The sequence below is a fragment of the Lampetra planeri genome, chromosome 29, assembly GCF_965212315.1.
Source record: "Lampetra planeri chromosome 29, kcLamPlan1.2.h2, whole genome shotgun sequence".
NCBI classification, from domain to species: domain Eukaryota; kingdom Metazoa; phylum Chordata; class Hyperoartia; order Petromyzontiformes; family Petromyzontidae; genus Lampetra; species Lampetra planeri.
This window is the reverse complement of record NC_136135.1, coordinates 6345248-6360501: the sequence shown is the minus strand read 5'-3', so window position 1 is coordinate 6360501 and position 15254 is coordinate 6345248. Positions and strand designations below refer to the sequence as shown.

At 45.9% G+C, this 15254-nt stretch overlaps 1 protein-coding gene across 3 annotated transcripts in view; it reads right to left on the bottom strand.

Annotated features, from left to right (window-relative positions):
- The window catches only part of LOC144728627 (protein Aster-B-like), a 125956-nt gene extending 111237 nt beyond the window's left edge, over window positions 1-14719 (bottom strand). For 2 of the 3 annotated variants that reach the window (XM_078608180.1, XM_078608181.1), the window contains exon 1: window positions 14025-14718. In XM_078608180.1, coding sequence (XP_078464306.1) covers window positions 14025-14074 — 50 coding nt within the window. In that variant the 5' untranslated portion in view covers window positions 14075-14718. Of the gene's footprint in view, window positions 1-14024 lie in introns of all 3 variants that reach the window. The other variant, XM_078608183.1, reaches the window with a different exon arrangement.
- Window positions 14720-15254: the final 535 nt, after the last annotated feature.

The window sequence follows — 15254 nt, the reverse complement described above, 5'->3', positions numbered from 1 at the left end:
CGCTGCACGGTGCTAACAGCACAATTGTCATAAATTTTAAGTTGAAAACACCAAATTCATAATAAAAAAATAGGGCAGCTTCAAGAATGGCCATGCATATCAAGATTGTTTTTACATTACCCATAACTATATATCTATAAACAAAAATATTTTGTATTTTGCCAGGAAAGGCCCACTGAGCTATACAGCTCTTTTTCAGAAGCAACCTGGCTGCAAATGATAGCTCAACAAAAAGTGGCTTATCATGTGGAAATATATTGCAGCCAATTACTCTAAACGCATGTTGATTCTAAATGTGGAGGGAAAACCCAGGGGGCTTGGAGAAAAATCCACGCGACCAAGGGGAGAACACGCAAACTCCAAATATACAGCAGGCGTCAGGGTCACGATCGAACACACGACCTCCTGTACACAAAGCGAGGCAGTGAATATCTCGCCACCGTGGCGCCCTTTGGTTATACTGTATTGTAACGTACTGTGCTGAATTAGGGTAGACAGCTGTTGCTGAACTGGTGGTTTTAGAGCTGCTTTCGTTTGGCTGACTGAGCACGAGGAATTTGCTCGGTGTGCCCATGAACCTGAGCGCAGCAATCTCCAAACAGCCCCCTAGAACTCAAGTCAGTGCCATCAGTGTAGATTGCGAAGTAGGGATAGGTCACTCATTAAATCAATGGCCACTGTTACAAAAGCCAAGCGTTTGTAGCTCCCTCGTATCTATCCGTGCAGTCGCTTATCAGCATTAATGACGTTTCTTCCCCAGAGGGTACGCACTTGGCAGAGACGTTTTAAAGCGGCACTGCTCACACCTCGTCCCACCCACAGCCCACGGACCGATAGCAAGTCACGCGATAGGCATGGAACCCTCTGCGGGATACACTCCCGCGTCTCACAATTCCACTCTCTCTAACAGCGGCACGCCAAGATAAAAAAGAAAACCTCTCAATCATGCCCAACACCATCATTATCGCTGCCATTGCCTGCGTCTGTTCCTTCACAGCGACTCAGTGCTTTATTTTTGAATGTGTTATGTAAACTGCTCACAGTCTCGACATAGCTGGGGCTTGCCCAGGGGGCATTGAAGCAAACGCTGCGGGTGCCCAATGTGGGCGCTGGAGGTGGTGTCTTATCGCGCACAACGGCAGTCACGTTTCAGTTTCAGTTTTCATTTATTTGGTAGAGCCATGTGAGCCATTCGGCTCTTGAATCGGGGGCAACCGTAACAAACAAAAAACAAAAACATGAACAAGAAAACATCTTCAAGTGACTATGCGCAAACAGAGCTCCAACCAATGCAGCTTTAGATAAATTACAACGATCATGATGATTATTACTAAATATATTATATATAAAACATGCGGTTTCAATGTGGGCCGCCAAAGCTCAAGAGAACAGTGCATTCACACTTACCTGCTGCTGCTCTATTTAAGACCGGGAGCCAGAGCAGAGCCTCACCATTCTGGCGAATTGCTCGATGATGCTGGATGTAATTACCAGCGAAACGTCGTACTACTCAAAAATTGAAAATGTTGTGGTTTCACTCTTCAACACACCGGTGGGCTAAAGTAGTGAACTATTTGTCTTTTGTCAACGTGACACTTTTTTTGCTGATTGGCCGTGTCGGGTGGTGGAGGGTTACGACACATTTATAAATAACGCGATCTAACCCAAAAACTTTATTATGAATATTGGTCGCGAAAGCCGACGTGTTAAACCGACACTTACCTACTTAAAATGCCAGCAAACCAAACATATAAATATTCAGTCAACAAAGCCACAAGTAACATGATTAGAGGGCATCTAACATGCAAATGTGCAGACTTTTGTCAAGCCACTGCCAGAAAATAAACCTCCTCACGGCATGTGGGCTGCAGGAGTTATTTGACCATACTTCACCACACACTGAATGGTGCGGGTTGGTGAATGTGGGGAGCATTATATGGAAGCTTTGAAGTACAGTACAACAGTGTTTCTCCACTGTCCTCTGCTGCCCATAACAAAGCCTATAACAACTTGTTGTGAAAACACTATCCAGGCTCACGCCTGCTGGGCTTCTATAATCTGTCAAGAATGGGCACATTCCAAGTAATTTCATCATATGCTGTATTACACTTAGCTAATCAAAATGCCTGCAAGCCAAACGGATAAACATTCACCAAAACAAAACCATCAATAAACACGTTCACCGAGCTTCAATCACACAGTGTGTTGCAACTGAATACAAACAAGCTTTTACCGCGTTTTCATCAATCAAAATTTAACAGGTACAGTACTGTATTTTCGTAGACATCTTGTGCGAGCCAGTTTCACAGCGAATACATTTTTTCCCCGTCATCGGAAGTGGCACAGACAGCGCGGCGAGCTGTGCGCAGCCCAGAAGAAAAGATTTTAAATGAAAAAGAGAAAAAAAATCATCTTTGAGCCGCCGATTTCATGTTCAGATTTTACCATAATCGGTGGAAGCTCCGTCCCTCGTGACACTGCATCGCCTGCCTCCCTTGACGGAGTTATCTGCATTGGCTCCTGAACAGCCCTGGATGCAACCTGGCTCATGGCACAGGCCTCTGTCACCAGCTTCTTTGCATCGGGCTCTGGCTTGGCGAGAACTGTAAGCGTGTTTTGCCATCGCTGCCTGTGCTGTGTTTTTTTTTCACACTTGAAATACATGCAAATCCGCCGTCAGATGCGGGCCGCCCCACGGCGTGTGGGTTATTTGACTATACTTCGCCACGCTGGTCACCAGCGTTGGTTCGAGCAAGCCTGACTCTGCTGATGAGACACTTCCTGTTGAAACCGGTCCAGAATTTGCTTGTGCTGAACCAATGCTGCTGAATAAAATCACTCCCAGAAAGCCTGTGCGGCTAAAAGGATCCATAAATAAAAGAACACTTTTACTTTTTATATGGAGAGACAAACGTGAAAAAGTGTGTCGTCTGGTTATATATTTATACTGTGAATGGTGGTCACCCATCAAAGCACATATCCAGGCTCAAACCTGCTTAGCTTGAGAGATCTGATGAGGACGGGCACATCGCAGGTGATTTGGTCAAAGGCAGACCTTTGACTAACACTGCACTAATTGCAAACACTGATTTATGATAATGTTGTTCTTTAGTGCAGTCATTGGGTCAGGTCAATCATTCCAACGCATAATTAATTTTGTGAGCCAAATAAAAAATTTAATAAGCCTGGTCACCATGGACACAAGAAGACAAACATGGATAAGAAAATAAACACGTATTATACACCCGTCAACCATCATTTAAAAGCAAAATAATCACAATACCTTGGTTAGAACACATTATCACTCAAATAGATTTAATCAGGAATAGAAAGGCAGCCCAAAGAAATGCTAACGCATAATGGTGTGACCACCAGGGTACTTGTTGAAAAGAAATGGAACAATCATTAGCAATGATAAAGACACCATCCTAAGCTGCAACGTAGTATTCCTGCATGCCGCATTGTACAATCCAACGTGACCAGTGGCTAAGTCGTGATTCCCTTCACATTCTCTATACCTTGAACACGCAGCGCACACTATTTGCTGCCGCATGTGACCCTGTGCAACAAAGCGCTGAAATGACTTGCACATCCGGCCACAACAGATCAATGGGCACGCACTGTTGGAGCCAGACAGACGCACAGACACATGGTCAAACAAAGGGAGGCAAACAGATACGCCACAAACCTGTGACAGAGAGCAGGTTAATATAGGGCACGGAGCAGAGACGGACAGAACGATACGCATTTTAAAAAAATCACCCGGAATGTGCCGCTCACATCACATCTCGGAAACTAAGCAGGGTTGAGCCTGCACGGTGTGCTGGGATGGGTGACCAGCATTCAAAACAGATTAGCATCGGCTGTGGTGGGCAGCAGACGGCGGTGCACCGAAGTCCATTATTGTTGCACTATGTTCCTATGCTCCCCACCTTCGACAACCCGCACTGACCAGCGTGGAAATCTGTGGTCAAATAACCCCCACGGGCTTGTACGGCATGGGAAGGCCCTCATCCAGCAGTGGATTGACATATGTATACGGTATAACAAGTCAGACAAATTCAAGCTTCGTAACACGGACAGTACAGGACAAATAGACAAACAAGATATATGTCAGGTTCACTAGTTTGTCGTTTCACTCTCCATTGTTGCCATCAAAACAATTTTAATATTCAAGCATAGCACAGGGTAAACAAGGGTGCCAGCAGATGTGATACATTTCAGGAAGCTACGTACAAAATTAGAAAGTACGCCTACAAGAATAGTTACATATATAAAGAGCTAGAACTTTTACGAAACATGACCCTTACACTCGCTGTTCTACCCCAGCGTCGCAGAAATCAACGGCAAATGAAGAGTCGCCCCGTGCCAGTCAAAAGCGTTTGGCTGTTCTGAGCGGCGCACGGGGATTTCAGTGATTGTGTGCAATTGGCTGCAAGGCCCACGCCAGTTGAGTCAGTATATCATGGTAAAGCTGCGACGTGAAAATAATTAAATTAACGTACAGCACTAATCTTTGGTGCCACAGAATGTATAGCACGGCCGTCCCGAGCAGCTGTCAGATTATTAAAGGACGGTTATCTTGAGGATTAACATTGTGCCAAGCGTGCGCATGTGCAGGACACGGCAGAACGCGTGAGTAAACGCAGGTACTGGTATTAAGAAGGGGATTATGAATCTGGACGCTCAGTGCGCTAGGTTGCAGCTATTTAAAGTCAGAGATGTCAAAGTCGCATATCTACAGCACGTATAAATAGACACTTTAGTGAAATCTCAGCAGGTGTCTATGGCCACGACCGTTGCCCGTCTACGTCAATGCGTCGGTATTAATTAGGGCGACAGAATGGCTTGCGAGATCTGCAGAGAAGATGCGAGGTGGGCGCGCGCCTCTATTAGAATTTACGCTTCAAGGGTTTGCGATGAAGATCACACAAAGCTCCTCGCCGCCATCACAACACGACGGTTCAGTCGTTATTGGCGGGCATGTAACGATGTGTAAATTCAATGACAAGAAATGATTCTTAGCCGAATCGTGCGCTTGAGAATTGGTTGCTTACAGCTATGGAGATTTTATGCAAAGCGTACGCTCATGTTCAATTTAGAGCGGGCAAAGCTGTGCAAGAGACGAGATGAAATTGACGCAATTCAAACGAGGCAACAAAAACAAGACAAAAACAAAAACAATTATTGAATCAAATTGCGACGCCCCCAATCGTGAAAGTGCACGAAATATCTGCGGAGGTGACTTGTGATGAGCCTTGTTATTAGTGTCCACGAAACCCCTCTGCAATGCGAGTGACACAGTCGTCGTCTTGGTGGAGTGATGTGCACCGTCTTACGAACAAACCAAGCCCACCTGAGTTCCGATTCCTGCTCATGTGACCAACAATCGGTAACAACCATCTGAACCGCTTTTGTGCCTCCCACAGATCGAGTTGGCCTCACACGACTCTACCCGGCGTGGTGTTCAAACAAGAGCACCGGGAGAGACAAACAGGGCCGAGCGTGGCTCTGACCACACCACGCACCACATGCCACTGCGCACCGCCCTTCATCGACGCTGACATCACTTGCTCCCCCACAACCTGAGTAGCCTATACAGGGGATCTTTGTTTTAAAACGCAACCGTGCGAACTGCTTTTCCACCGAGGTTTGCTTGTAAAGCGGCCTGGAGCCCGCGCTCATGGGAAACACTACGGTAATCAGGGGCTAAACCCCCCAAAGCAATGATTAATGCACTTATTATTAAAGCATTTCGCGAGACAAGACCCCTTTCTTCGGAGCTCTGCACGCTTCTCATGCATGGCCAAGCCCCCCCACCCCACCGAGTCGCAGTGCCGGAAAGCCGCACACAATGCCCGGCTTTTACGTGCAGCAATCTTCCCTGAGGTCGGCATAAACAAGGGGTGGAGGTGGGGACCAACATTCAAAAAGTGCTTGCTCTTCTGAGCTTCTCGCTGCTGGATGTTGCGTGTGGCACGCGCCCCGCCAACGTCAATGGAACTGCTATGGGTTTTCCTTGTCAGAACCTGTTGCTGTTCACGTGGAGTCACGATAACTCTTGTGAAGATGGTCCAATATGAGCGAAATTTAAGCATGCGGTCACGTTGCCATTTGGAACTATAGAAGACTGGCAGAATTGATCAAAGGGCAGCACAAAAGTTGGAGATGAACCAGCACGGAAAGGATTTGCCTCAGTGTTTGTACGCTGCATACTGGAAAGTTACTTAATCCACGCATATGCTTGATACTTCATTCCTTGTGTGTAACAGACAAATCTTCAAAATCATTCAACAAACCATGACACACAGCCTAAGTAACATATGGCGCATTGGGATCTATGGATGAAATGGTCCTAACATACGTAAGAAGTATTATTATATACATAAAGCGCTACTTTATGCAGTGAGATACATCTTCTCTTAAATGCATTTTCTTGAGAAAATGTAAAAAATGTAAGTATCTTTCAAAAGGACTTTAACTGCTTTTCAATGCCTCCCACATTGAGGAAACGGCTGCTGCTGCTGCTGCACGAATCTGCCAGGAAGCGTGTTTGGAGCCCACACGCGTACGAGACAAGAATCGATCAATCAATCTGTATTTTATGAGCCTATATCGCCCCCAATAAAGTAGGCATCAGCCAAATTACAACGGAACGGGAACGGCACAGGGGGAAGCATGTAGCGACAAGAAAAAAAAGAAACCCCTCACTCCCTCAGTGGCCAACGCCGACTGAGATACTCAGATACTCGGAGATAGATGGAGATACCCTGAGGCTCACAGACACTTACAGAGATAGACAGCAGCCATGGCGTGCGTGCCACCCATGGGCAGGAAGCCGGTCGAGCAACTGACCTTGCAGCATTATCCTCCCGGTTCAAATTTCCCACTCGCCTGTGTCGGGGGAAGGGGGGGGGGCCCACCGCACTCGTTACACGCGCCACTGGGCCGGCAGCAGCACAGCGCTGAAGAAGCCCCCCCCCCCCGTCACTCTTTGTTGAATGGCTGCGATCGAAATAGGCGGCAGAGCGTGGTGAGGGAGGTTGGTAGAGCGAGTAGTGCGATGGCAGACGGAGCACATTCACAGCCCGTTGACAATCCACTGCTGGGTGAAGGACTCCCCATGGTCATGGGCCTGGTTTGTTTTAACCTTACTTCACCACACAGCTCAGTGCAGGATTGGCAAAGGGTGGCCCCGTCATAACCAAGCCAGTCACCGGATTTGAACCGTGAACCTCTACAACGAGCGGCAAGCACGTTATCGCTGGGCCACCTCCATGCCACAGAGACACACACGTTCTGTGTTGAGACACGGAAAATAATCCTTTTTGTATTTGCTTTAACCACAATTCTCCAAGGCAACGCAGAAAGAGTGTGCGTAAGGGTTTTGGCTTTTAATTACTTTTGCTATCCCGAAACGCGGTACGTCAACCAACGAGTCCTTACAAAATTAATAAAGCACCGTGACGTCGCAACGCATGGCAGTGCAGATCTGCGTGATTGAAAGCTGCGGTCCATAAACATTTCCTTGGAAGCTGCTCGTGTCTTCTCGATTCACCCCCCGCCCACATAACAACGCACCTCGGAATAAATGTAGCTGGGGCTGAACTATTCCTCTTGTGAAGCCCCACTCGAAGCAAACACTTGACGCCACAAGCCCTGCCCGGGCTCCCAAAAAAATAGGCATGCGAGATCACGAAATACAACAACGTGCCCAACCTTCAATAACAACACGGACCTGCAAGGTGACACACAAACAACACGAAAAAATGGCAGCTGCACTCTCCTTCTTCATAAACAAGGATGCATCGATTCCACAACCCAATTATGAAGGTTATCGCCGCCCACCCCCTTCCCAAGTCATGCCGAGGAAATATTAAAACAGTGTGAAAATCGGTATTCTTAGTTAGTCATCTCGTCATTTGTGTTGATCTGATCTGGCCGAGTGGCCCGGTGGCCAGAGTTCGTGGCTCGCAATAAGGTCACAGGTAAAAATCCTAAACGTGGGTCACATGAGCCACTCATCTCTCCAGGATGAGTACCACTTTGTGGGAAATCAACGGCGATTGTCATACGCATATTTTAATTTCTGCTGTAGGCACATGGAATCCCCAACGGTGCTGAAAAATGGAGAGGAGTGGAGTTTTACCCGCATTTAACATATTTGGAAGGAAGAAAATTCTTGTGTAGTAAGCTATCAAATGAAACTTCCTGAAAAATGTTGATAGATTTTCTACCAAAGTCACCAATTTGAATACTATGAAGGCCTGACCTTGTTTAGCTTCTGAGACGGGAGGTCAAAACTGCCATTGGAAGGCAATCGCTTTGCTTTTCATTAAAAAATTCAAATCTAGTGGTGGGGCACATTTTTTAATCAATGCGTACTACCTATTGTAACATGGATGAGAAACGTGGACATTACTGAATTTTTTTTATGAATAGTGAAAAGTGTGAACAGAAGCATCGAGGGAGGAGGCCGCTTGGAATTACATTGAGACAGGAAAAGGAACAAATGGATTAGAGAAATATAAAAACTCACAGAGCAGAATGACTATGCTTCACTACGTTGTATGAAGGTCAGCGTGTCCTAATTTCAACATATCAGAAAATTCAACAAACATACACACAACACGTCTTTAATTAACTTCTCCCGCACTTGCTTCAGTCTGACATTTGCCCGCCACTGATTTGCTTCTGATGAATTCCAGCACCTTAAGTCTGACCAAGGCCAATAATGGAGAATTAAACCTCCGTGAAATTTCCATTTATGGGTTTACACGATGGTATGTAGCGAAGGTGGAATTTAGTTTTTTTTTATAAAGTATAACAGGAGTTTAAGTAAACAAACATTAAAAAAAACTAATAACAAGCACCGAAGGCATTGCAGCTGGCATTCTCAAAATAAAAAAAAACAAGAAATGTTTTGAACCCTTTGTTTGTATTGATGCCAGGTCGTGCCCTGAACGATATCAAACACTCAACAAGAATAGATTTAAATAGACACGTGATCATTTACACACGTTGTATCTGGCGGCTACGATTATGTCATATATCTGCCAAAACAAGATAAAAAAAATCGTGCAAAAGTTTAATTCATTCCAACGGTGGGTTCTCATACCCACCGGTTTATGAAGGCTGCAATAGCGGTTACGTCACTGCATGACAAACAGTATAATGATCACGACAGCTAACGTGATGCTCACACTTAGGCAAGTACCATATGATAAACGGTACACAAATAATCGTGTTTTTTTTGGAAAACGTAATATAACCTCACGCAATTGATAAAAAAATATCCACTGAGATTTTAAACAGTCTAAAGAAACAAAATGACGAAGCTAATTCGTTAACACTTTTAACCATAATGTAGGTTTGCAAGTATTTGTGTGAACATAAGTAGTAGTCAATGCACTGCGCTCCAAAACAAGCAACCCGAGTTAAACTCCCAGCCACTGTTCACATCAATGGCGAGTTATACCTGAACTGGTCCTGTGCCTCCGATAGGTCTACTCAGCCTTAAATAAGGTGTGGTGTGTAACCATCAGCACTGGGGAGACCCAAGGCCTCAACAGGTGCTCGCTAACAGCAGCTACCCCAACAGTCAGTAATTCACCATATGAATAATTCATAATATAGGTTTTTGGGTTAGATCGCGTTATTTATAAATGTGTCGTAACCCTCCACCACCCGACACGGCCAATCAGCAAAAAAAAGTGTCACGTTATTATTTCCCTTCTACGTGACTTTACTGAAAGAACCAAGAAGATGAATCCCTGCAGTAACGAAAGCTTTAAATCGATAAAAGACAAATAGTTCCCTACTTTGGCCCACCGGTGTGTTGAAGAGTGAATCCACAGCATTGTTTGGCCGTGTCGGGTGGTGGAGGGTTACAACACATTTATAAATAACGCCATCTAACCCAAAAAACCTTTATTATGAATAATATTGGTCGCGAAAGCCTACGTGTTAAACATGTGAATAATATTTGCCTTTGCCATGTCAGGGATAAAGTGTGCAACGATTACGGCAATTCACGTTTTATTTAAGGACATGGCGTACGTCGGAGACAAACGGTATCTAAAACCTCCTGTAAGTCGACTCCACCTTTCATGGGTAGTTTCTGTCGTGTGGGACCATTCGCAGTTGCAGCAGGGAGAAGGAGGCAGCCGTTTATGGTTTTGGCCACACCAAACCTCTCTGTGTGCCATGCCGACCTTAATAGGTGCTTGCTAACGGCACTCGCCTCTTGCAGTCCACGAGGCTAAACAAGGACCTTTGTCTTTCGATGTGCCAGGCAGCGTACGAATAGGCAAATCCCACTCCATCGCGCCCGAATGTGGGCAGAGCATATGAGGCGCCCCAGGCAACGCAACAAAGGAAGCGATCCCCTGCACAAAGAAGGCACGCTCAGACAGTGTGCCTTTAAAACTTTAAAATGCAGACACCAAATGCACACAGATGGCAGTAAGCCGTGGGTACCCAAGTCGATTACACTGATGGATTTAGACCACACCTTCTCAGCAAATCACAAGCTCATCGCGCCTCTGTCCATTCGAGAATAAATAAATGCTCAGTTCGGATTATTCGCTTTTGTTCTTTTTGCTTGTGCTACTTAATGTAAAATCCGACGAACAGCTTAGCTGTATGCTGTAAAAAGGCAACACTGTCTTGCCTTACAAAGTGACAGTTCAAGAAAATGAAGCCACTGGCCTCATGCACATCCCCCCAATTTCATTCGGACCAAAACATGGAATAATATTGTTTTTTACTACTTGTACGGTCTCTTTTCTATTATTCTACTGCTGGATGATGGCCTCGACACACTGCAGGTTGTATGGGTTATTTGGACCATAATTCACCAAGCAGGTCATTGGACATTGAAGACAAGAAATATAGACATGGGATAAAAAAAATAGTCATACTATACAATAAATGATGCCAACCAGCCTTCTACCGACTACAAAGTAGCCCCATGGTAGCCGATATTACAATGTTTACTGAAGGGTCGTCATTTCAAACACTGTACAGGCTTAATTCCTCCTTAGCCTCGAGATCTGACAAGACTCTGGTGCATTCCGTGTGATTTGGTCAATAGTTTTGTTGTTGTTGTCGTAGAGCTGGAACGGTATGTGCGTTAAGTAAATTAATCAACAAGAAGTCGTAATGTTTTCAACGTCAAAGCTGATGATGAAGATGATATTACCAAGAAGCCCTTCCCAACACCTCCACCCCGTTTGATGGTCCATGTGGGAACATAAGCCGTGACTCTTTTCCAATTACAGGATAACCATGATAACTCATTTGTCAAGCGGTAACTGGTTGAGTAATTAATTACTTGCATTAAAGTGCTTGGAAAGTCCAACTCTTGGAGGTTGGGTTAACCAGTTGATTAATCCACCGGTGTCAGCTCGGGGCTCGTAGGTCAACGGTGAAGTGTACAAGAACACTTCACTCCTCTTGGCACACGAAAAGAATTAGTTAAACATCATCTTGCAATAACTAGAGCGGAGTAGTAGAAAGAGTGAACTGAAACAACAGGTACAGACAGTACCTGTAAACACTAAACTCTTTAGCCACTCAACACACACAAAGTAGTACGTGTACCAGCTTAAACAATTACACCTAATTGTTTTAATAAGCCGACAGCGCCAAAAGGCGAGTGTGAATTACGCCACTTACGTTCTATGAAGCTCACAGAGGAAGCCAAAATAAAAAGAAAACATGAATCCCACACCCCAACCAAAAAACCGGACAAATCTTAAGAGAAAACGACATCCGTTAATTAGTGTGCAAGCGATTACTGCACCTTCAAACATAATTCAAGTGTTTTTGGTTAGATCGCATAAATATATGTATCGTTAAACCGGCCACCACCCAACACAGAAAATTACGGTAAGGTTTGTCACGTAAACAGAACGCGGCAATGCTTTACTAGAACAGCACGCCGGTGTGTTGGAGAGCAAAGCCACAACGCATTGGCAATCTGAGTACGACGTTTCGCCAGTAATTACAACCGGCATCATCAGGCGGCAGCCAGACTTGTGGAGAAATCCTCCCGTTTCGTTCGCGAAAGCCTTTACGTGTTAAACTGCACCTTCACAAAACATCCGGCTTACTCTGTGCTTCGTGAACGAGCGGGTGGCTAAAACAACAACGACCTCCACAAATGCACGTGTTGCTCTCGCCAGGGTCAAGGCTTGGCCATCATATACACCTATGGGGTTGGTAAAATGAGTCAACTCCCTGCTGATGCTGCCCTACGTGACAGGCGAATCGAGCGGTGTGATTCCTGCCACACACACACACAGAGGAGACTGGGCCCCAACCATAGCAACGTGGAATTTCCACACCGACGTGCAAACGTGAAATTCTACCGCAGTACGTGCACTGCTTTGTGCCGTATCATCATCACCAGCAAAGGTGATCAATCCACTGCTGGATGTAGTGTGTATTACAGTATTGTATACACAGTGTATTAGTGCTGTGCACAGGACGATTGTGTATCCAGCAATGCCGTAATGGAGAGCAGTATTGTAGGTACACACTGCACTGGCACTGTGATGATGTACATTCTTACCACTTAGTCAAGTATACAGTACTGTATACTAAATATGGTAATTATAACATTACCATAATACTGTTTGTATTGAGCTGTGTAAGAACAATGTGGCTAAACAGTACTACACAGTAACCCTAACTACAATGTCAACTACTACACAAGGAATATTATTCACACAGTAGACTGTAAAGTCGACTGACTCTACTGTGTATTGTATGCACACTTGTGTACCATGTATGGGCTAACACGTGGAGTGTAAAGTATATAATGTACAACATTAATGCCGTATCCTTCAAATCTACACAGTGCACTGCATTGCAGAGCATTGCACACGGTAAGCACAGTTTCTGTGCTGCATTGTTTACAAAAGTATTAACTCTGTTTCAGACAAAATATAGGCCACTTTAGATAAGCTTATTGTGGACGAAACATAAACTGTAGGCGGTGTACACTATTGTAGGCGCAATACAAGCAAGCGTTATAAAATAACTAATCCGACTGTAAAGTATGCAATCTTTTCGCAACTTATAAAAGTAAAACATTACAAACCAAATTGTAAAGTACAAAACTATTGCAGTGGATGAACGTGCTGTGACCACTATATTGTGCTGCACGCAATAAATCGAACACAATACATCATTATACATCACTGTTTACAAAGCATAGACTCTATTGTGCATTTAACAGTGCATTGTTTCAAGGTGCAAACTCTATTGTGGCAAAATATAAACTATGAACAAATCATAAAGCCTAAGTGAGGGCGAATTCGTCAATCCCGCAGTCAGTCCAGCACTCACACAAGTTGTAGTAACACTACCACTACACAATGACTTTAAGAGTACTGTGCATTGCTTACAAAGTACAGAATGTATGCGTAGACAATGCATAGTAAACTCTGCTGTAGACAAAGTATTAACTCTAGCGCATGACACGTCTCTAGTGTGTTAGTGTACAGGTCAAGAGTAACGTGTAGCAAACACTAAGTGCCATTGTGCTGTGCGCCATCCACGTGTTTCGCTCAATCACAACACAAACAACAGCCACTTCGTGAACAATAACATCACCACCATCATCATCACCACCACCACCATCATCATCACCACCACCATCACCACCATCATCATCACCATCACCACTATCATCACCAACGGCAGCATCGCCACACATCGCATAGACTCTCGCATGCACGTTGTCTGGCTCGATCACAAACTACACTGGCCACATTTTAATTGCATTACCACCATCGTCATCAATCACCGTAATAACCACCACCATCATCGCCCGCCGGCAAGCATCACCATCACACATCAACACAAAAGGAGTGCCCACCCCCCAATCGTTCTCTCACCCACGCGTCTCGCTCGACCACAACACAAAAGCCACCGACAACTTCAGCTCCACCACCACCACCACCGCAACCACCACCATCACAACCACCACCACCATCAAACCACGCGCCACTGACCGCTCGCCAGGGGCCTCCAGCACTGTTACTTCGGGGATGGCCGTCATCATTCCCCCGTGACAAGTCGAGCCGAGGGTGGCCGAGGTCTCTGCGGGTGACCCTGGTACCGGGTGACCTGGGTCCGTGAGATCCGATCCGGGAGAGCTGGTCCCAGAGAGCTGGTCCCAGAGATCCGATCCGAGAGAGCTGGTCCCAGAGAGCTGGTCCCAGAGACCTGGTCCCAGCAGCTGAGAGTCTGGACTTTGGGGGCGTGTGGTCCTGTGACTAGGAACGAGCGACACTCCTGTGCCCTGAGACCACCAGATACTGGACCTAGCCTGCGAGCCGGAGACCAAGAATCCGTGACCTGGAACCCCGTTAGCCGGACAACTGGGACCCGTTAGACGCGGTTTGAACCCCGTTACTTCGCACGAGGATTCGTTAATCGAGATTTGGACCACGCTAACCTGACCCTATGACCCGGTACGCGGGGACGAGGATCCCCTTACCCAGAGAACTGGAATCCGTTAAGCGGATTTGGACCCCCGTTACCTAACCCGGGACGTAGTAACCCCGTTAACCTGAGGACCCGCTTCACCGGCGGTCTGGAAACCGGGATAGGGGGAACGAAACCCTCGGGAAGCTGCGATCAGGAACTCGTTAAGCTGGGGGGGACCTGGGGGGGACCTGGGGGGTGGTGGTGGAGGAGGGGGGGGTGGTCCTGGGGAACAGAGCGACCGGGAGCCACCGACCGCCACCACCGCCGCCGCCGCTGCTGCTGCTTGGAGCCCGGCGCGGTGATCACAGCTGATCGCCCCACAATGCAGCGCGGCGACACCAGGGGCAGTAGCGAGTCCACTCGACGCGATCCGATTAATGCGATTATGGAATTAGAAGTTGAATCGATTCGCGAATCGATTCCTTTTTTGTAATTTTTTTGGGGGAAGGTGAAATTACATCTTGATTTAAAGCTTTCGTGGCTGCAGGCATTCACACTCGTGGGTCTTTCGGTTAAGTCACGTTAATAAAATAATAATAGATAACGCGATTGAAACGTCGTGATCTATTTACATGACTTTACCGAAAGACCCAAGACTAGAAGGTTACATTAATTTAAAAAAATGCCAAACCAAAAACAAATCGTCAATAACACTTGCATCGAAAGTAAAAAGCACATGAATAAGGGTCATTGCCCGAAAAGTCGCCCGATTATATACATATTTTTTTCCTTTCAAAGCAGTGTTTATTGAC